Source organism: Prinia subflava, chromosome 18 (genome assembly GCF_021018805.1).
Source record: "Prinia subflava isolate CZ2003 ecotype Zambia chromosome 18, Cam_Psub_1.2, whole genome shotgun sequence".
Classification (NCBI taxonomy): Eukaryota; Metazoa; Chordata; class Aves; order Passeriformes; family Cisticolidae; genus Prinia; species Prinia subflava.
In genome coordinates this window covers 3,738,952-3,761,664 of record NC_086264.1, presented here as the reverse complement: position 1 = coordinate 3,761,664, position 22,713 = coordinate 3,738,952, and the positions used below count along the sequence as shown (strand labels likewise).

At 47.8% G+C, this 22,713-nt stretch overlaps 1 protein-coding gene and 1 long non-coding RNA gene across 3 annotated transcripts in view; one reads left to right on the top strand and one right to left on the bottom strand.

Annotated features, from left to right (window-relative positions):
* Positions 1-22,713, bottom strand: part of LOC134559815 (uncharacterized) — a 64,321-nt gene that overhangs the window by 6,401 nt on the left and 35,207 nt on the right. Inside the window, exon 2 of one of the 2 annotated variants that reach the window (XR_010082590.1) lies at positions 2,403-2,581. This is a non-coding gene — a long non-coding RNA (uncharacterized LOC134559815). Of the gene's footprint in view, positions 1-2,402; positions 3,248-22,713 lie in introns of those variants that run through there. The other variant, XR_010082589.1, reaches the window with a different exon arrangement.
* ANTXR2 (ANTXR cell adhesion molecule 2) overlaps positions 1-22,713 on the top strand; it is a 79,525-nt gene that overhangs the window by 48,748 nt on the left and 8,064 nt on the right. The window contains exons 13-16 of the mRNA XM_063415019.1: positions 338-379; positions 935-1,030; positions 3,963-4,130; positions 5,031-5,111. Coding sequence (XP_063271089.1) covers positions 338-379; positions 935-1,030; positions 3,963-4,130; positions 5,031-5,111 — 387 coding nt within the window. The remainder of the gene's footprint in view (positions 1-337; positions 380-934; positions 1,031-3,962; positions 4,131-5,030; positions 5,112-22,713) is intronic.

Genomic DNA, 22,713 nt, shown 5'->3' with positions numbered 1-22,713 from the left:
CTCAGATGCTTTTTCTCTGGGATTGCTCATGGACTCGGGGGGGTCTTAGCACTGGCTGTTCCTCACAACGGCTGAGGCTCATCCGGCCAGGAAGCGCGGGGGCAGACACGTCTGCTCAGAGTGTCTGCAGGCCAGGGATGGCAGGTTCTGGCAGACAGATAGTGGTAATTTCCAGAAGGCCTTGCTGATGGATGCTCAGAGGAGCGGGCAGCATAGGCTGCCAGCTCACTGGCGGTCATGGGGGCTCAGGTGAAAACAGGTCACTCTTACTGTGGTCTGTTGCCTATGGCTGCTGCCAGTGCAGCACCTTATTATTCCCTATGTTTGGCTCTTTCAGGTCATCAAGGATCCCCCTCCACCTCCGCCAGCCCCAAAAGAGGTATGGTCTGAGGGTGCTAATCTTATTACATTGCTCACACTGAACCACTCCTGTGCTTCCATGTGCACTGCGTGTCCGGCTCCTTGTCTGTCTGCTGCTGGAGAAAGGATTGTCCCAGGGGGCACCTTCAGTGGAGAACAGGGTTGCCGAAGTCCAGATCTCTGCTCTGTCTCAGCTCAGTGTGGCTTGAATTAAGCCCAGATCCACAGAAATGCTTAGGGCCTTTATTCCAAGATAGCGTTGTTTTTCACATTCTCCTCTAAAGCAGAAAGCCTGAATAACCCTTGTCCAACATCTAAAGATTCATGTAGGACTTAGGCAGCATTTCCCCCAGCTTTGTCATTCCAGACACTGAGGAATTCCCCTTACCAGGGAAATCCTCTCCCTCTTATGGGCAGTAATGCACTGGAGGCTTTGCTGTCCTCAGTGTTTGCACCCCTTTCACAACCAACAGGGTACGCTCTAGGAACTCCAGTGAAATACATGGAAAATACATTCAGTGTGTGTATGTGTAAGTATCTTTTAAAAGTAAATATAATTTGAATGTTCTTACAGGAAGAAGAACAGGAGCCCTTGCCTTCCAAGAAGTGGCCCACGGTGGATGCTTCCTACTATGGTGGACGAGGAGTTGGGGGAATTAAGAGGATGGAGGTTGGTATGATTTGGAGATGGCAGTTCCCTCAAGCACGAGCTCTCTGAGGCTGCGAGTGTGGAAACAAAGATTTGAAAGTGCACTGAAAATACAAGGCCATAATGTGTGCTTATCTTCCCACTGGCATAAGCCTTGGAAAATTCGTTACCATATCGAACAATTCTGACCTTGCCTCTGAAAGAACAGCTTTCAGTAGTTCCATTCGACTGGGTCTTTAAATAGCTGCCTCAAGACATGCTCTTTCCATCAAGCTAATGAGAAAGGGAGAGTGAGAGCCTTTTCTGTGTGTTTTGGAAGGAATTACAGTGAAACATAAGTCCCCCAAGTGTGGGCCAGCCAAATGCGCTGACAATGGTGACGCTGAGGAGAGGCTTGATCCCAGAGGGACTCACAGCGACAACAGAGCCTGTCTTTGAAGAGACATGATAGCATCATGTTAATTAAAACAGAATGAAGAATGTGCATCCTTATGGGCACATCCTTATGGCAGGTTTTGTAGTCAAGTCAGCCTATATGGAATGTGCAAAGCAGTTTCTAACTGCAGTCAAGGAAGCTGTCTCTGTCTGAAACAGGCCATACCCACCTAGGCCGTACTAGGTTGTCTTGATGAAACTTAAAAGGGATTGACCTAATCAGTTTTGCTTGAGTACTTTCTAAATGCAGAAGCAGAACATGCAGGTTTGAAGCTATGTTGCTTATATGCATTTTCTTCAGCAGTTCAGAATTTCTAATTTAGAAGAGCTTCAGATTTCACAAAAAGCAAACATTTTGTGCAGTGTTTTTTAGAGGCAAAGTAGGAAATGCTTTCCAACATGAAGAATTACAAGCGTGGATTTGAGGGAAATTATGATAGCCTGTAGGAAGGGCTCCCAAATTGGATCCTGCACAATGGGACAGAAACCTCATGAACACAAGTGACATAAGGACCACAAAGAAAGACATTCAGCCCATGGCAAATATGCAAATGAGGGCAGAAATTGATGATTAGGTTAGAAAACCTTTTCATCTGTGGTAGGAATTTTGTGCATGACTAAGGGCTGAAGATGTAAATCAAATGAAATTCCTGCCAGCATAGTCATGGGCCCTCGATAAAAGCCCCTCTTCTGTGGGGCTGTGGCTCTGTCTATCCCTGGGACCCCAGAGCAGTGACAGGTCTGGCTGGGCACTAATGGTCCGTGCCTCCAGGTTTGACTGGGGAGCTTCATCTCTGCCCTGCTATGTCTGGGACTGGGGATGGGAAGATGGGCTCAGCCTATTGGGGAGAGCAGGACAGCCCTCACAGCTCTCCCTGGCTCAGAAGAGCATGCTGCTTGTTTGGGTAGTCAGGGCAGAAGTGAAAGAAAACACACCCCAGGGAAGGTTGTTCCTTACCTGGCAGTTAAAGATGGTTTCTGTGTTGTGGTCAATGACAAACTTGCTGGCCCAGTCATGACATTTCTTCCATGTTTGCAGTCCATGTGGCAGTGGAGTCATCTAGTTTTTATCGCTTCTCTGGCCTCTTTTCTTCTGCCATTCCTCCAGCAGCTTGATTCCTCCGGCAGCTTCCCTTTCTGGAGAAGGGAAGGGACTGAACCAGCACCCTTGCACTTCCCACTCCTGTGCTGGGGCAGGTACCCACCCATCCACTCCTGCCTTCCCCAGTAGCTCCACCCCTCTGTGACAGTCCCAGATAGCTTGGGCAGGGCTGTTTGCTCTCCTAGCTCTGTCTTTTAGCATTGCTATAAGGTTTTGTGATGTCATTGCCAGACCCCACCTGTAACAGTTAATTCATTTTTATGTCAAAATTGGGTGGTCAGACTCCATCACTTCTGGTTTCTTCTGTGTGAAGTGGCTTCTATCTGAAGGAAAAGGTAACTTCTTCTGTGAGAGATCCACCATCTAATGATTTTAAGTGTTTAAATACATTTTATTAGCCATATGACAACCCTTGTAAAAGTACCATTGATCACAGTGAAAGACACAGGTGTACAGGGGCCTCCTGGCAGGCCAGATCACAGCAAATGGCTATGACTATGGCAAGTCCTGCTGAAATGATGCAGGCCACTTTCACTAAAGACTCTCAAACTCCAGCCATAGCTTTTAGCTGTTCCTTTTTGGATGAGAAGGGAACAGCCTTCTCCAGGCTTGTTTCCGTGTGCAGTACAGCAAACATCCCTGCTCTGATTGCTGCATGGTGCTTGCAGTTACAAGGCAAAATGGAATTCCTGCAGCAAAGTGAATCATCCTTCTTAGCAGGAAGGTTCTTCCTTGTATTTCATTTCCAGAGCACAGTGAGTATAGCCTGTCTGGAAGTGGGAATATGTGCCTGTCTCTCCAATAGTGATAACCCAGGTTTCCTTCTCTTTCAACTCTGTATATATTTTATACACTTGGAGCAGTGATTAACATACACATTGCCACATATTCTACATGCATGTTCTACATGCACTGGGGCAGGTTAGACTGCTTTACCTACACTTCTCCATTGTGTATCTTTCTGCAGGACAACATGGAAACCTGAGCAGGTTCAAGGAGCTTCTGCTCAAAACTGCCTAAGCATCACATTAAATCTACACTGGGGTTCTCAAAAACTCTCTGGGCTAGGAAACCTGGCTTCAGAAATCTTGGCTTTCACGAATGCCAGATTAAGGTCTGGTATTTTAGGATAAATAAGAAGTGGAAATTATATTTTTATATCATTACTTAGAGAAGATTTCACAGATTCCCTGTCTCCTGTACAGCCCAGGTGAAGCAAGACAGGATTTTCTTTCACTACTGAGACTTATTTACAGGAATTTACCTAAGACTGTTGTTATCATAATGAAGAGGTAGTGTTCTCCTCAGTATCTCCTCTACTGTTTATCCAGCACCTCTTCCAGATTTATCCTCTGTTATTTGCAGCAGTTTTCCTGCCCTGAGGTGCACTCATACCTGAACTCTGCCTTTCCTCAGGTGCGTTGGGGTGACAAAGGCTCCACAGAAGAAGGGGCCAGGTTGGAAAAAGCAAAGAATGCTGTGGTGAAACTCCCAGAAGAACCAGAAGAACCTTTTCACCCTAAACCACCTAAACAAAAGCCTACCTCACCAGCCATGCAGCAGAAGTGGTACACGCCAATCAAGGTATCTGTTCAGTCTTTGGTACGATTTGTTACTAAGGGCTGGATTCTTTGTGCCTTATGCAGGCTGAGCTGTGCGTTACTTTCCAAGTTCCCATACAAGTGTAATGGGCTATTCTTGAAGGGAACACCTACTCATCAGGAATGGCAGGAGCAGTTTGTAGCCCTAAATGCAATACCTGATCGTTACTACCACATTTTGTTTGCCTCCAATTAAAAAGGGACATACTGTACAGTGAGAGCATTAAAATCTATGGGGGCTTTGTTGGCTTAGTAGAGCTAATTAAACCTAAAACTGCACAGTTTGTAGCTGCTACACTAAGTTTTAAACAAACGTTCTCATGACAAACCAAGAAAAGGAAAAAATTATATAAAATAGTGTAATGCAAGAAGTCTGACAAAAAGCAAATTGTTCTATCTGGCTCATAAGAATGGTGCTCTGAGTCACCTGCAAACAGAGCACAAGCACTGCTTACAAACAGAGGGTAGGTCTGTAAATACTTTGCCTTTTGGGTGTTAAGAGCAGAAAACACACAGCTGGAGCAGGGACTCTGGATACTTCTGTCTTCCCAAGTGCCTGCGAGTCCTTTCTGACCTCCAGAAATCCCTGAAGCCATGATGTCCAGACACACAGGCAAGGTCTGGAAAGGAACCACCTGTGCAGAGTGAGATGCTCCTAACCTGTTCTGCTACCCGGGCAGGTGAGTGCCTTCTCTGGCACTCCAGGTGTAGGGCAGGAGGAGCACCACAACGGTTGCAGGGGATGCAGGCCAGGCTTAGCTCTGCTTGCCTGGCTCCAGGGTGCTTCGTTGTGGCACTCCAGGTCCCCGGGATGCCCCTGGGCAGCCCCTATGCAGGTGGGATGTGCTGCTGCACCCTGACTGAGTCCACTGTGTCCCCACAGGGCCGGCTGGATGCGCTGTGGGCGCTGCTGCGGCGCCAGTATGACAGAGTCTCACTGATGCGGCCTCAGCAAGGAGACCAGGTGGGTGTGCAGCGCACAGCCGGCGAGGGGTTGGGCCACAGCCAGACTGACGGCTCCATTGTGGAGGGCAGAGTGACACTGGAGTGGCATGGCAGGAAGGCCGACACACTGGGCAGTCTGTGCAGCTAAAGGGACATGGCACCGGCCTGGAGACATGGTGCCAACAGGGGGCTGCCGGAGGCAGAGGGAGGGGTGCCAGATGTGGTGTGTGCTTGGGTGGGGAACAGGAATACAGCCTCATGCAGGGTAATCTCTGTCACAGGCACACAAATCGCTCTCAGACCCAGCTGTTTGTAAGAGCAGAGGCTGGCAATAATGTCCATGCAATTTGCTTCCTAGAGTTTTGCACTTCCATAACAATGGCACCTTTCACAGAATGAAAAGTTCAGGCAAAACAGGTTTCTCAGACAATCCTTTCTCCTGGAACATCTGTGGCCACTGAAAAAGGGGCCTCTTGCCCAAATCCTGCTCTGATGAGGACACAGAGCTACTGTGTCAGTTTGCACCTCTGATAGTGAAACCAGATCAAGTCTTTTTGATTGCTGCTCCTCAGGAAAGTATCACTTTGAATGTCAGCATTTACCTCCTGGGCCCACTCAGCTTCCTGTCTGTGGCACTTGGGAAGAGCCATGGGAGCAAATGCTTTCCTTTAAATAGGATAGCAGCAGGTCACAGTCTCACGTACTACAGAGCACTGCTGTGCAGGAACACTGTCTATGTACCATACAACATGAAGGCCACATAAAAGGGTGAGAGGACTTAAGGGGAGGGGGTTACATGTGGCAGAATGGGAGGTAATGGGAATTTTGGTTATTTTCCTGGGATGCATTTTGGTGCTGTTTAAAAGGACGAAGAAGTGAGACTAAGGTAAGACAAGTGTTGGAAGCAGCAGAATGGCCAAGTGCCATGCTGCAGGTGGAGAGCATCGCTGGATACAGCTGTCAGCATTGTTACCTTGGCAAGTTAGTCACTGTTTGCATGAATGATGGATGTGACATGGAGCAGCAACAACAGCAATAAATCTACACGCAAAATACATGGCACAATACAGTTTAACAGGTAAATTCAATGTAAACAGGAACACAGAAGTGGTGTTTTAAAAGGCTAAAAAAGTGTCAGTCAAGCCCTGTTTTGGAAATTTCTGCCCCTAAAGGCAGAGAGTTACTGTAAGGATTGCCCTTAGGGCAGGCTTTGCTGAGCCATTGTGCAGTCAGATACCTGCCTTCTCTGGGCCTGACAGTAGCAACACTGGCCAGCACCTCGGCTTGTGAAAAACAGTGGGTTTTTTGTGAAAAACAAGCTCAAGGGAAAAGGAGTGATGTTTGTGCCTAAAGGAATGGTGGGTCAGATGTGACCTGTGTCACTGCAGAGTGTCATTTCTGTCTGTGCACTATTTGCTGTCTTGGGGAAAAAATGGTAGTTTTTTCCTTGTTCCTAACACACTCTCTGGAGATCTCATGGTGGGCCAGCCCCTGGTGTGCGTCAGTGCACTCCTGTGCAGGGGAGACACACACACACACACACACACACACACACACACACACACACAGAGCTGTGGAGTTGTTCTGTTTCATCATCTTTCTGTTACTGTTTAAGAACTCGTCACTTCCATTCGTAGACGTTCCAAGAATTCACTGCTGAATCTGAGTCCTTGATCAGGCAATTGAAATTTAGGCATGAAATATCAAAGGAGAGCAAGCTGTTTGTGCATCGCTGCACTGTCCTGACTGTGCCATGTGGCAGGTGGTGCAAGGGCCGTACTGGGAGGCTGCCAGAGTGGCTCAAGCCCCGGGAGCTGCAGCTGCCAGAGGTGGGGCAGTGCCCAGGTGTGGGCACACTGAGCAGGCTGCAGGCACAGCTGTGTGGTGGGCACAGGAGCGCAGGGCAGGCCGGGGCACTGGGGCTGCAACACTGAAGGTAGCATGGCTTGGACACAGCTGCTCCCCAGCTCGCCTCAGGCACAAATCCAGAGATCCAACGCAGGCTGGCTGTGCTGGGGGCCGAGGACACGCAGCCACTTCAGAGACAGCTGCACGCTGTGGCAGCTGCGCTGGGCTCCCAGTGAGGGACGAGGACAGCAGGTATGGATTGAGGGCCCCACAAACAGCCTCCATTAAGCCACATGCGCTTTTGAAGGGCTCCCATCAAACAGAGCAAGTCCGCAGCAGGAGATTTCAGCTGCAGAGCCATGTGGTGTTTTCTGCGCTAACAAGGTAATTTATAAATGATGCATTACCCTGTGTCTGTGCTCCTAGCTAGACTTACTTCCTTTCCTTTATTAAAGGGGCAAAGAAGACTGAGCCACAGCAGTCTGGGCTACTCTGATGAACGAGTTCAGTGTCTGAGGGTCTGTACTGAACCTTTTTTCCCAGGAATCTGGGGCTGCCCAGGAACACAGTCTGGCAGAGGGGCACAGCACCAGCCTCAGGGGCCTGGATTTTCCTCTAAATCCTTGTGTTTGTTTTCCAAGTCATAGTTTAGCACCAAGAGGTGATCATCAGTGGTTTGGATTCTTTGTCTGAGCTTGCTGCAATGTGATGGTGACTGAGACTCTGATCCTGAGTACATTTATGCACACAAATGTCTTTAAGTTCACAAATAGCATGGCATTTGTTGTGAAGATTTTGCCCTATCAGAATGGAAATAGGAGTCAGTGGTAAAAGAAAAGAAAGACTGTACTTTGCTCTAGAAGAATCAGAAGAGAGGAGAACTATAGAATGCTTCCAGCTTGTACTTCCATGTACAAACCAGCCTTTTCAAAAGGAAGACACTTGTTTTTGCTTTTTAGCCTGTTAGGATATACCTGCTTAAAGGTCTTTTCTAATAATGGCTGCAGAGTTAACACAAACAGTTTAAACTGTTACTTTTGAGCAGCTCTGCATAATACAAAAGACATTCTGCATGTGCAAGATGTGGATAGCAGTGCTCCCTCCAAAAGGAAGCTCCTGGTCACTGGAGTTACAGCCTTACTCTGTAACTACAGCTGCTTTCAGGAGGGTCTGGCTGGCTGCCTGGCAGGTGCCCATCCCGACTAGTGTGGGCCTCCTGGCAGGTGGATTTGCTGTCAGTCAGTGGAAGCGGGAGGGATCACCTTGCTAAAGAGAGAGGATCTTCTGCTGGTGTCAGGAGAAACAGGGATATTTTCCTGACTACGTAGGCAGCAGTTCTTGGCACTGCCTTCCTTGGTGCAGATGAGTCTGCTGCTCTCTTAAACAAGCCTTTGGGACTCATCCCTGTGTGAGAATTGGTAGGAATCAGAGAGTGGGAAGAAACCAACCTGCCCGTCAGTTCCAAGGCCATGTGGATGAAAGCCATGGAGAAAGGAACGCCAGTGCTGGGGGCAGCATGGACGTACCATAGCTGTCCCACAGCTTCCCTGCAAGCGCATGAGCAGTGCAGACCCTCAAGCCAAGCCTAAGGAAACCTCTCCTTGGGCAGGGCAGGGGCTGGTAGTCACTGAGTGTTTCACTGCGCAGGATTCCCAAGCAACAAACACGTTTGTCTTCCTCAGTCTCTTGACACCTTTCTCATGGAGTGAGCTGCAGCAGAGTAATGCATCAGGCCTGTTCCCCTGCCCAGATTATTCTTCCCCTGTGAGCTGGCGGCACAGGGCAGCTGTCTGAGCGGCTGGCCGGGATTTGGGAATGGCCACTGAGCTAATCTTCAGGCTTTGCAGATGAAGGAGGCAGCAGATAACAGGATTAAAGTTTCCTGACCCAGGGTTTTAACAGCCGGAGTCGCGGGCGGAGGGGGAGACAGAATGACTTCTGTCATTAATCTTAATTGATTGCCAAGAGGTTTTTAATCTGGCTTATTAATTAGGAAGGTCCTTAACACGCTGTCTACATATCAACATCAGATGCTCTTTTGGGACTTTGGGGACATATGGCCTATCTATATTTACATTCACACAATTTACACATACATACATCGCTGTATGGGAGCTGCTTGCATGGGTAATGCACACAGAGCACCAAGGAAGCATTTGCTTTCACATACTCTTCAGTAAAAGGGGATGGAAATGAAAAAACACCTTGCACAAAGGTTACATTCCCACACGTTGAACTCACATATCTCTGTTTATATTGATATGCATATTAATCCAGATCAGTTTTATGTGCCATTTATCTAGATTAGTGTTCAAATGGCATTCTTGGTTTGGCAGATTTAAGTGAGAGGTCCCAGTGTTCTTCCACAGCGACACGACATGTTTCAAAAAGTCCGGGCTGTGGTTCCACTGCCATTTTGGAGGAGATCAGCAGAAATACTTGATATAACAGTCAGGTGATCCTCGAAATAAGTGACCAGAGCAGAGAGGCTCTGAGATGGGAGGCAGTGACAGAATGAGGTGAACAGAACTTGGCTGGTTTCCCTGTCACTTCACTGGGCTCTGCTCCTCTAACTTAACAGCAAAGGCATGTGAAAACACCTTGGAAAAGCTGTTTTTAGAAAGTGAGTTTCTGTCTCACCTCGCAGGTGTGGTGTCGCCTGCTGTAGCTGTGGCAGCCTAAGCTCATTCACTCATCTGTGGTGAGTTGTTACAAATTTGTGGTAAACTGCAGCTACTGGAGTTCAGAGGATGCTCAGATGTGCCCACCTACGCCCTGCCCAATCTGGGGCCCTAAAGCCTGCAAGCAGTTGCACGTTAATCCTTTCGTGCACAACATTATCCAAAAGAAGGCAGGGAGAGGGAGCTGTTTTCCCCTACAGCTCTTCAAAAGTTGGGAAGAACTATAGCACACATGCTGCTGGATGTGACTGCTGCACAGCACAGCACTGCTGCACAGGAGAAGCAGACAGTGGGGAGAGAGAGGAAAAAAGTGATCCAAAATTATATTTATTGCCTCTGATCTTATTACTGTATTCCCATAATTCAAAAATACTTTTGTTCTGAAATCAGTTTTTGCATGTTTAATTCCATTCTGAACTACAGATCCATAAAGTGTTGACAAAACCCCCCATAACACTTCAGTTGTTTACATTTTAAACTGGCCAGGTGTTCCCCAGCCAGAACATTTCCTGACCATTGACTGTGAGCTGGCTGTGTGGGCTCAGCTCCTGCTAGGCTCCAAGCTGTGCTGAACATGTGACCAAGGAAGAGGAGCAGTGTCCCTGGCCTGCAGCCTCAGGATGAGTGACACATCTGTCTGTGAACACAACCTTGGGGATAGGGCGACAGCCTTCCTGGGATAGTGCTTCCCTGCTGCAGCTTCGTGGGCGCTCTGAGGCTCAGTGCTGCTCCTTCCTAGGTAATGGTTGTTTCTCAGACACATTTGTCTGCAGTTTACTCCCACAGCCTTGCCCTGTCTCTATTACTTAGTCCAGCAGGCCACACCCATCACTGTAAAACAGTTTGATCCAATGAAAAAGGAGTAGATTCTCTTGGAGTTCATTATCAGCTTTTTCCAGTGAAACAACAGAAATTCTTTACTAGTGTGAAATAGAAGTTCCCTTTCTGGATGCAAACTGTGCTTGTGTGAGCAGATGGGGAGTGAAGGTGCAAAAGGAGCTTGTAGCATGTTTTGCACTTTTCTGTACCCAAGTAGATGGATGATATTTTATTTTTCATTATAGTAAAACATAGAACTTGCTAAAATCTGGAAAGGCTGTAAAATGATGGGCAGAATAAGCATTTAAAAGAAAGAAATAAGCATTAAAAGAAAATTAATTATTTAGAATTGAACATTCAGAGCAGAGCCCAAGGTCCTCTGAAGATATCACTCCATTCTGGGAAAGATGTTTCCAGCCCAGCCTAGCACCCCTGAATTAGGGAATTCCCCCAGAAACTCTTGAGTAGTGCCAGTGGGGCCCCTGTGGTCACCCAGGAGAGACAGAGAGGATGTCTGAGGGCACCCCCTCTTCCCAGGGCTGCTTTGTGCCTCCCAGGACTGCCTCGCTGCCCTATTCCCAGCTCTGTTTGCTCCATTGGGGAGCTCTAGGTGCCTGTCTTGAACCTGGAGTATCTCCCACAGCCCAGCCACAGGCCAGTTGCTGTCATGCCTTTGCTAAAATAACAGCTCCCCTAGACAAAGGCTCCCCAGTGAAGCGGCCAGGGCAGTGATGGGAATGCAAGGAATGCCCCTCCCAGCCTACCAGCTCCCACACTGGCACAGCCATTGGTCCCCTCTGGTTACATCCCCGTGGCCCCAGCAGGTGGTTTTAGGTCATCAGGGCAAATCAGCTCCACGATTATGGTGGCTCAGTAAGGGTTTTCTCTCTGATAACAACATTTACAACAAAAAGGAAAGGTGTTTGAAGGATTAGGAGAATACAATGGCTATAACTTTTCCATTGTACCTAGGAATCTGTGCATTGGAACTGTGGGCATTCTCTGAGAGAACTCTTCCTCTTTCTTTAAATTTTTCCTGTGCTGATTGTAATTAAGGCCCTTTCCCTTCCAAGCCAGCCACATGCCCAGCTGGCACTCTGTGAATGCTCCAAGGCACTTCTCAGGGCATGTTTGATGTCAGTTTGTCCTGATTTATAAACCCAGAAATGCTGTGCTTAGAGAAAGGAGCGTAATACTGGGGTTTGGCTCAAAGTAGTCAGGAGTAACACAATGCACTGTGTACCCCCCGCAGCAGGGAAGATGTGCCTTCCCACTGGGCCACAGCCATACATTCCTAAACGCGGTGTGTCCTCTGAGCAGAGTCGCAGGGCTCTCCTGAGGGTCAAGCAGAACTGAGGCATATGTACAGAGGTGATGTGAGTGCCAACTAATGAAACAAACCCATAGCCAGAAGGGGGAAGGAGAGATGCCTCTGGCAAGCTTTGAGTACTAGCTGGGAGCAGAGGGTTGCTAATCGAGATAAAGGGGTTCACACTGCACTTCTAGGGGATGAAAATGGGAGAGTTAAACTGTAAAAACAGTGACAAGGGCATTTGCTGCCAAAGAAGAGCACATAAAACAGATTTTCTCCCATCAATACATTCTTATTTCTAATCTCTGCTTAAGGTGCAGAGATTTCACCTCGTGCAGAGACAAAAGCCAAGCCATGTGAGATCTTACACCAGTCTAGGATAAGCTACACAAACCCACCTGCATTTATCAAGAACTGCACTGCTCAGGTAGAAAGTTGTGGCACAGAGGCTTTATTCTTGATATGGCTCTGAAGAGCAGTTTTATAACTGCCTCACCTACTGTGTTTAGGCTGAGCCATGTGCCCTATGTCAGGTGGCATCACCTGTCAGCCAGGAGAAACACTGATCCCCTGGTTTGTCTAGTGCATGCTCAGGGACAGCATTTGCTGTGTTTTTCAAAGGCTGCTGTCACTGGAGATGGTCTGGAAAGGCCAGTTTGGTGCTAATGAGATGGCTGGGAGGAGGGAACTCTGCAACAGCAGTGGGAAATGGTGCTCTGGGCTTGCTGCCACTCTGGGTCTGCCCTCCACCTGTGACTCATGATCTGACCACCCACAGAACCTCAGCACCTGCAGCTGGGCACTTCCCAACCATCCTCCCACTAGGGACCCTGTTCCCACAGAATCTGTGTGTGAGCAGGAGCAGCAGCAGATGTGCCTGTTTGGGAGATGACAGAGCACATGCACGAGGGTGACCTGACCTGCTCACACCTGCAGTACAGCCATGCTGCCTGGTGTGAAAGGAAGGGCTGGCCTTCCTATGCTACCAGGGCTACAGGTCTGTCTGTTTCCATGGTGTAAATTTGGTCACACACATCCCAGCTTCCTGAGGCTGATATTTTCAGATGTGCTACTCAGATCTATTTTAAGGGTTTTTCACACTGCAAGTCTGTGATGAGCATTAGAGCTTTAAAGTGCTGCTTTGGGAAGCTATTATCAGTAGATATTAATTATTGAACACTATACCTTCTGGAAAAGTTGTTTCATTACTGGAAAGTGACCTTGCTAAAAGAGGCTGAGGGAAAGAGAGGCGTATGGTGCCTCCTGAGAGCAAGTGGAGTGATGCATGGCAAGAGAAGACACTAAAGATTTATTGTGTGTGGCAAAAGAAACACAGATCTCTGCTTGTGCAGTAAATGTTTTTTGACATCATATGCCATAAAGAGTGATTGGATGCTGTAGTTAAAAAGTGTTTCACTAAAGGGAAATAATAGATATTTTCACAGTGCGGTATCTATTAAGTGTCCAACTGTGTGGCTGTGCAGCTAAGCTGAGAACTCCAGGCCCTGAGAAGTCCAGTGTCGCAGTTCAGGCAGTTCTGAGTTTAAAGGCAGGTGGATAATCCTGAGAGAGGACACTGAGAATTTATCTGTCTTGGAAGAAGATCCCTTTTGACCTTGGCTGGTACATCTTATTGCCTAACAACACACCACTGGGCAAGTTCAACATCAGCACTTTTTGGACGCCTCGCATGGAAATTTCATTTATTAGCCTGGCTCTGGCCTTTTCCCTGGAATTTCTTTTTCCCAGCTGTTAGTGCAGCAGTGTGCTTGTCTCCCGGTGACACTGGAAGTTGGAGTTCTCCCTTTGCTCCCATAGTTTAAAAACGCCAAGAGAAACAGGCGTTCAGTTTAAAATAAAAGCTGGGGAGAAGCCAGCACTCAGGCTCACCTCTCACCCTGTGGCTGCCTCTGCCAGGCTGGAGAGCGAGGTGTGGCCAGAAAGCTCTTCGATAAATCATCATTAAGTCCACTTACAATACAGCAGCCAGGCCCAGGCGCACAATTAGGCACCTAATTATATTGAAAATGCAATTGCACACTTTGCTACAATGGCCCCGTGGCCTTGGGAGCCGGCTGGGGCCTGTCTCAGCCCAGGGAGGCACTGGGATGACACCCCTGGAAAGTGTCCTGCGAGGGGCATGGGTGTTCACAGCACTCAGGCAGGAGTCTGTCCTAGCACAGTCCGCGCTTGGGTCGCTCCTCCTGCCCACATGGGGGTGATAGTGACACAATGGAGGGGACAGGCCACAGCATGGATGTGTGACCCTCATCCAGCTGGGAAGGAAAGGCGACAGGCCACAGCACAGGTGTGCTATTTCTGCCTCTTTGCTGCAGTTTCTTTTTCTTCATTTCAACAAGGCAAAGAGGGGAATACCCAGCCAAGTGGGATCCATGATTCAGATGACAGCGTATGACTATGACTGACTGAAACTGCAGTGAGGCTGATTCCAAAGGAACACAGAGTTTAAATAGCTCTGTCACTGTTCAGGGACAGGAACATTTTCTATATGAAAATGTCTGATCTGGGAATGTTGTCAATGCCATGATCCTAGGAGGGCCAGACTGTTCAGCCACTGCTCCCATCAGCAGGGCCCACCTAAGAGTAGCAGTGAGTGACCTGGGAGCTGACGCCGGGCAGTGGGGGATCTGCTTTAGCCTCTGCTGTTCCCTGCACAGATGAGGTGCCACCATTGGCTTCAGTTCTGTCTACCTGTGCTGAAAGTTTTCAACCTTGACTTGAATACTTAGCAACCAAGGGAGAAGCCCAGTTCCCAGTCAAGAAAAATGAAGGGCACTTGTCCTGTGCCTGTTCAACGTCCTTATGATGCATTTTCTTTATTCTTAGTCTTGTATAACTAGCAGTTATCCCTTCTCCTTGATAATGTGCTGGCAATTTCTTGGAAGGAATTTGAAGGAATTCCTCATTTGGAATTGAAAACTTATACAAAAAGTCTGAGAATAAGAGTTGTTGGAGAGAATTTACTAGCCAAGGAGTGAAGATACAGTCCTACATTATAAAATCATAGAACTGTTAAAATTACTGCAGTTTTTAAGTGTTAAAATGCATGTAATTTGTACAGTCTGAGGTGCTGCTCTAAGGAACTTTGTCTGTGTCAGGGGGTCATCATCAGGTTTATTCTGTGAACACAGTAAAACCAGGATTTCTGTACGGATTGAGGAGGAGAGGCTGCCTGGGCCTCATTTCTATCCATTTTCACCCTGCCTGCCATGGTCAGGCCAGCAGCTGAGAGGTGTTTGTGTTTCATTCTTGTGCTCACCACCACTATGTAATCCTAAGGAAAGCCATTGTTTTGCTTAGAAAAATTCAGTGTTTCATATTTTTTGCAGTTTCTCACCTACTCTTCCAAAGAACGAGTCCATATCCCAAAATCCTGCCAAAAAACCCAGCACCAGAGTCGGGAATTGTATCTGTATTTGGGAAAGCCAGTTTCATCGCACTTTGATCCAACATAGGTGCAAACACAGGGTTATTTACCTGGGTTAGAGACATACCTGCATTTGTAAGCTCTTGCATCCCTGTCTCCTTAGGATTGATTCCGCATCAGGAAATGATTCCCCATCATTTGTTACTATCTCTGTGACAGAGGAGGAACAGGCACTATATTTTCTGATTGTCACTACCAAGTCTGCAGTGATTTATTCCTATAGGCTCTAACAGAATTAAAATCTTAATTAAGCTTATGCCACTTTTTCTTCATTTTAATTAGGAACAGCCAAATCACTTGTCTGGGGTAAGGAGAAAGAAAAAGATAAAGAGCAGCAACACTTTTTTCTGTTCTATAGTTGTATTAATGAAGTCGTGGTGAGAATGTCCTGCCAAAGAGGTACCACAGGACTGGACAGGTAACACAGCATAGCCAATGCGATGGTACAGAAAACTTCAGTCTTTCACAGAAATACTTTTCTTTAGTGTTTCCTGGTGTCATTTCACACCTAACTTCTACAGTCCTCACTTTGATAAGACACCAGGAAAGAACCCATTACAGTGGTGAGCTTTTGGTGCAGTCACAATGAAAACCCTCTGAGATCATCAAGTCTGGCCACTTCCCCAGCACTGCCAAGGCCACCACTGACCCACGTCCCCATGTGCCACATGCACAGGCCTTGGAACACTTCATGGAGAAGCACTGCTTGTCTGTCCTGGTCATGTTGCACCTACAACAAACCGTACACAGATCATACAGGCTGTGCCTTGAGCAAATTAGAAGTTTGTACTAAGCTCTCCTAACTTACCAAATGCTGTCATCAATGAAGTGTAAATCCCTCATTTCCAGCAGCAAAGGGATTTTTGTGTGCTCGTCTTTCCATGTTACTTGTTCCTTTCTCCCCAGCCAGCCTCTCTGAAGGCTGCAGCTTTGCACAAGTGCAGGCTGGCTCTTTGTGGGGAGGCCCTGGCTGAGTTCATGTGCTCCTCTACAGAGTGGAAGATTTTTTTCCACACACTGCCCCACAGGGGCCGTGGCACAAGTTCCCCCAATCTGCAGGGGAATGTGCTTCCACCAGCAAAGCTGTTGTGGCAGGACTGGGGGCTCAGGCTTTCCTAGGGCTTCACGGAGCAGGAACCCTCCCAGGGGGACCTGGAGGCTCTCAGTGCTCCTGTGAATCTCCTGCTCAACATTTGCATGTTGACATTTTCTACTTAAGGGGCCTTTTGGCATCTCTGGCATTAATTTATAATGCTGTGGTAGCGAGGCCGCAGCACTGCAGGAATAGCCTTTACTTTAGAAAGACTTTGCCCTGGAATACGACTGGATTCAGTGCAGAGACTGACCACATTCCAGCTGGTCCTGCTGGGATTTGGTTTGTTGGATTTTGAAAATTTTTCTGATTGTTTGGCTAGATTTTACACGTGTATTTGCTAACTGTATTTCCCAGTATCTTTACATTTCACACGTTCTAATGAAGTGTTACAGGACACTGCTGGATTTAGTGCACCTTCCTGTGTGAACTGAGCCCCAGGATCAGTCCAGGAAAAAAAGGGCTTGCATTTGTGTACTTGTTTGGCAGGTGTAACTCACAGACTGAAACTTCCTCTGGTTCATGCAAAGGTATAATTAGAACCAGGGGGTTTTACAAAAGCAAAGTGGCCTCAAAAGGGCCATTTATGTCAGTAAGGCCTTGCATGGGCAAAGGACAGACCAGCTGGATTGAATTTTATTACAGCTGGTACAAGGCCCCTTACAACATGCATGGGTCATTTAAAAATTTTAGAAATCATTTAGCTTCAATAAGCCCCTCACTATCTGCAGTTAAATGCATGTAAGCCATTTGAGGACAGTTCACAAAGCTATTTTTACTCATTTAACTACACCTGTTTGAAAATATAATTTGAAATATGCAACTAATTACTATAATTGAACCTATGTTTCATTTTTTCAGAGAATTTTTATTTAGAAGTTTCTAATTTGCCAGTTGCAGGCTTTGGTTCTGTTGAGCTTTCAACTCCAAAGAGCTGATATGCTCATCAGCAAAAGTATGTAGAAAAGGCACCAATCTACCCGTATTGCAATTAAATTCAGGCTTCAGTCCATGTGTGGCTGCAGCTTCAGAAGGTAATTGTGCACACCTCATTGCTTTTTAGTTCTGAATGCTGCTGTGGTCATTTACCAGGTAATTCCAGAGACAAGGTCTGAATTATCAGTGATTTCAGTGATAAAGTTTAAAATATCCATACCTAGTAGGAGGATGCCAGGGCACTGCCTTCTGCCTTCCAGACTGTGAGTCCAAGAGTCCTGGAAAAGCCCTAAACCCAGGGGGGAGCAGGGCACTGGGCAGCCCACGGCTCAGTTCTGTGCACAACAAAATACCATGTTGCCATGGCAACCACACAATTCGGTTCTGTAATAGCAGTGACAAACCCTGCCATTTTTCCCAAATTCAGCACTTATCACGGCATTCCTACACCTTACCTCCAGTTAACCATTCCCAACCATTTCCTAGCTCTCAGACAGGAATTTTTGTGGGGGCTATTCCTTTCCTTTGTCCAGTCAAACCAATCCAATCCCTCAGGCAGTTTGAATCTCTCTCAGTGGGATAATTCAAATTTTTGTCAAATCCATTAGAAGCCTTGTGTCCTCCTCTTGGTAGCATTCTCAAGTGTCTCCTCAGGCAGAGGGCAAGAGGCAGCTCAGAGCAAGACTCTTGGTGACACTGAGGGAGTTGTACCCACACATCTCCTAGTTGTGTCAGGGCCCTCTGCAGGGTGCACAGCTCCTTTGGGGAGATCTGATGTGCCCTTCCTCAAGGCCTCGTGCATCCGGGGCTCAAGCTGGGCTCTGGGAGTAGCCCCTGAGCACACTGTCCCTGGCAGTGCCATCCCCCAGTCCCCCAGCTCCAGCCAGCCTTCCAAGCCAGGCAGATATGAAACTGTGGGGAGTGTGTTCCTTGGTGTTTCAGCACTGCAGGGTGGATGCCCATGCTGGCCTGGCCCTGTGTTGTGCCCAGGTGTGTGCCTCCCCAAGACAAGCCATCTGCACTTCCACACCTAGGAGCAAATCTGGGTCAGCACAGCCAGGATGGGAGGGCGCTGAGCAGAGGCCTACACGCCCGGCACATGCTGTTCCATTTCCTTTTGCATCAGTGCAGCTTTTCAGGAGAGGCTGGTTCAAGTGTTACCCAAGTACTCAAGGCCAATTCCTGAATTAAGTGGAGGTGCTTCCTTCCCTAATTCCAAAGATGACAACTCAATCACCACCTCAACCAGGCTGTGTACAGCTCTAAGTTCTGGCCAGCCGTATCTGTGCTTTAGTGAGAACCAGATGTTCCCTCTCTCCACAGCTCCTCTGAGTTACCTCCCATTCTGAGACTGCCCTTGAGAGTGTTTCCCCCTGCCTGATAAAAAACTACAGAAACCCAGCAGCTTTGGATAATGAAGCAAACATATTTTTGTCATGTGGTGTGGGCAATTTTTTTCGGTCTGCTGATAGTTTTTAAATATAAAGTATAGCATATGTTTAACATAGAACATATGGAAAGAATGAAAAAGCAAATCTTGAATTCCAAGTATCATATTCTAAGTGGAAAAGACTCCACAATGTGAAAGTGGTCATTCAGAAAAAAATCAGAAATATATACTTATTATATGTAAATACTTATAAACTTAGTTATGAGAAGAACAGTTCCCTCACTCTGGGCAGTGTCCAGGTGCACACAGAGGTGAGTCCTGCTTTCAGAGGAAGGTGTGACTCCTCAGCCTCAACAGGAAGGGTGCGCAGCTCGAGAGGCTGCCCAGCACCCCTACCAGGAGCTCGTGCTCCTTCCATGATGTAAGTTAGGCTGGGTAAGGCACCTTAATTTTCTGGACAGACTGACACTGCAATGATTTAATTAATTTCTAAGCCAGATAATTCAGTTCTAAATTCTTAGCACACAGTTATGTTCAGTGTAAGAACTCTTCCATTTGTATTTCTCTCTGCTCTTGTATTTGGTACCTGCCTGTGTAGGACAGATCAATCCAAACTTTCAGCTGGGAGTTCATGATCTGTTAAGTGCACAGACTCCATCCACGTGGACCTGAGTGCTGGGAGCAGTTCAGCTCCCCGCACAGGAACAGCAGCAAACGTTCCCCTCTCCCATTACTGACAGGGAGAACTCCTGAGAGGCTGTTTCACACATGAGGTTTTTTTACTAGCAGAGACCCTGAACAGAAGGCAAATGGATAAACCAGCATGGCCACCCCTGCATTCCCTCCTGCCTACCCCCAGCCACATGTTCATAGAACCACACACTGCTTGGGCCCAGCCCTGCCCTGAGGGAAACAGTGCAGTGCAAAGCCCAGCATTGTCCCCAAACTTTCCCCAGACTGCAGCAGCTTCTTTTCTCATGTCCCAGCACTTTGTCTCTCCTCCAGAACACAAGGACGGGAAGAAGTGGTTTGAATGCCACGAGACAGGTATTTTCTCTTATTTAGAGAGAAAGGACTCAGCAGTGGCAGGGAGGGATGACAGTGCAAGTCTTTGCTCCCCAGACCCACTAGCACACAGGAAGCTTTAGATGCCATCCTTAATGATGTGTCTCCTCCTTCCCCCCTTTCTCCTCCCTCTCCTTTTGTGTGCAGTCCCAGGTAACTGCCAGTCACTTGGCCGGGCTGGCTCACAGAAGGTGCAGCAGGCACAGATGGCACTAATGCATAAATGTGATCTAGTGAAGAGATGCCAGCACCAACCCCCAACAGGTTCCAAGGAACTGCAGTGCACTTAGAGGGATATGGGGATTGGCAAGGTGAAAGCTGAGATTTGCAAGAGCTCACTGTTCCCAAATCAACAACAGAGCCCTACATCAAATGAGCAGATTTCTTTATTAATTTAGCAAATGCACTTAATGCCACCATCTCTGGGTTTACGTGTAACAAAGCCCCTCCAAAGCCCTCCCTCATTTTACAAATTAAACTGAGTGAAGGGAAAAGGGCAAAGGTGGGAACAGAAAACCAGAACAAACTCAACAGTCTGCTCTGATTCCCATGGTTTTTGGAAGAGCTTCTAAGAGGAAAAGAGGCACAGAGGGGTTGGGAGTCAGGGGATCTGAACAGGGTCTGGCAGCAACAGAATAAATCCCATAAATACCCTGTCCCTCCTCAGCACTTGGAGCAAACAAACACCCCACCAAATCTCCTTTTCCAATAGTCACCGCTAGTGGACATTTAGGAAAATGCACAGGGAAGGGACTAAACTCAGCCTGACCATGTTTCCACAGGACATCTCTCCTGGCTGCTGGAGAACAGGGTTGTCTCCATAGGCACATCTGTAGCAGGGACTTCTAGTGAGGAAAAAACATTCCAGGAAATACAGCGTTCACTCCCAGGCCAGCGTTCATTCCCAAGGCAGGAAGACAGGACATCCCAGTGCACCCATCCTGGGGGCTCCCACCACTGTGTGTGATAGGCCAGCTTGGGAGGCCAGGAAGGAGCCTGACCACACCCTGTCACTGCCCAGTCCGGGGATCCTTCACATTCCAGTGCCACGAGCCTTATGCAGCTGCCTTTAAAGGAACTATTCCTGATTTTCAACAAGGCACACAGGAGCAGAACCAGCATCTTAAAATTAACAGAGCTGGTAACTTAGTGACACTGGCATCTGCAGGGGAGTTATAGCAAATGCCTTGGCAGTAAGAAATCAGAGAATGCTGCTGGGGAGTGGGATGCCCAAATATCTGAAAAGTGTGAATTACTAATTCCTTTGGCATTCCAACCAAGCATAACAATGTGCTGGGGCGGGGGGCGGGTTATCTGCAGGAAGAAGAGTTTACTCTTGTGGTACCAGGGAAGCTGATGTGGCTAAGGGGTGGGGAACAGCCTGGCACCCGTGCTCTTCCTGGCCCAGTGCTTGGTGTCAGCAGCACTGAATTGTCACCAGCTATAGGGCTGGGACGGCTGGGTTACAGTGGCATCTAGAAGGCTGCCACATGCACTGTGTGTGCAGAACAAGGGTCCTGCTGGGCTCTCCCTTCCCATCTGCAGAGTCAGAGCCAGTGCCACTAGGCAGAGCCCCAGGGAGCTGCACCCTCCTGCTGCAGCCTTATTAGTCTTCCTCCTAAGAGCCCCCACTTAAGCCCTGCCTAGTGCTTCAAACAGATTGACATCTTCCCACAGAATTTCTGAAGTGGAATTTTTGGTCGTAGTAATTGTATGATAACTAGCTTAAAATTATTTCCATAGTGTCCTAAATACCACAGAACTGGGCTGCCTTCTCTCCTTACAAACCATTGCTACATGCCAGTCAGATGCTGTATAATCCATGGGCCAGGATCCAAATGCTGTGCCGTTGCTCCATTATGGGCACAGAACATGACCCTGGATGATTTACACACCTAAAGCCATAGAGCACCTGGGTCTTAAATCTCTGAGCAATCTGAAGAGGAGTCTCTCTTCAGGAAGGCCCAGGTTAGTGAGTTGATTGGGAAAAGGACACTAGGAGGTATCCCTAAAGGATTTTAGGAGAGGTCTGAGTTGGGGTCATGATAGAGAAGTGGGGTTTGAGGAGAATGGGTCTTCCAGCAGTTCTGGTTTATCTGTTGCTACACCTGATTTCAGAGAAGGATAAATTGCTTTTTTCTCACAGTGGTTGCACAAAAGGGAGGAAGGAAGAATAATGGGAATGTTTAACTTGTGCTTTAGAGGTGACATCCCTAGGAACTCCATATTTATGATATTCTTTGTCCTCATAGATAAAAAAGACCCCAAAGCATGAGGATTTGCTAATTCATGGTTTTACTAGGCTGATTCTTGATTCTACAGGACTTGAAGTGTGATGCCTCTGTAGTAGCAGATTATCTTTCTTTTTCTTTTCTGTACTGAACTGAGGAAGGTGGTTAGGATGCTGACATGAGGAAATTGGCACTAGAGATCAGGCCTAGTGTCAGTCTGTCTAGAGACGCACCCATAACAACAATGCAATCCTCATTCAACACAGGGATTCATTGCAGAAGATTAAGGAAGAGCTCAAAGAACTGAGACGTGACTCAGAGAAAACCTCTCTCCTGTTCTTCCCCACATGCTGCAGTACTGCACATGTGGCTCTCAGAGCTTAACCTGGAAGCATGAATCACAATCCGACCTCCCAGTGTCCAATGGGAGGAGAGGGAGCTGTCCCAGGGACAGTGTTGCACGTCACTATGGAGGGGGCAGGAGATGTGTCCTGGTTTTGGCAGGACATGCATGAGCAGCTGAGTGTCCACGCTGGGCAAGGTGTGTGCTGGGCCAGTGCCAGGACATAGAGCACCTTCCCTGTGGCAGTGGACTGGCCTCACTCTGCCTTCCAAGGACTAAGGAGAGCTGAAGGAGAAGAGCCCTCCATTGGCAGGCACCTGCACTGGAACTGAGAACATATCGTTTAGGAAAGGGACAAACCTTGCCAGGCCAGGGAGGTACTTCCAGGGAGGCAGCAGTGCTGGGAGTGAGGGAGGCTCACTGCCAAGGTCAGGGAGAATGAGCTAGGGCCCTCC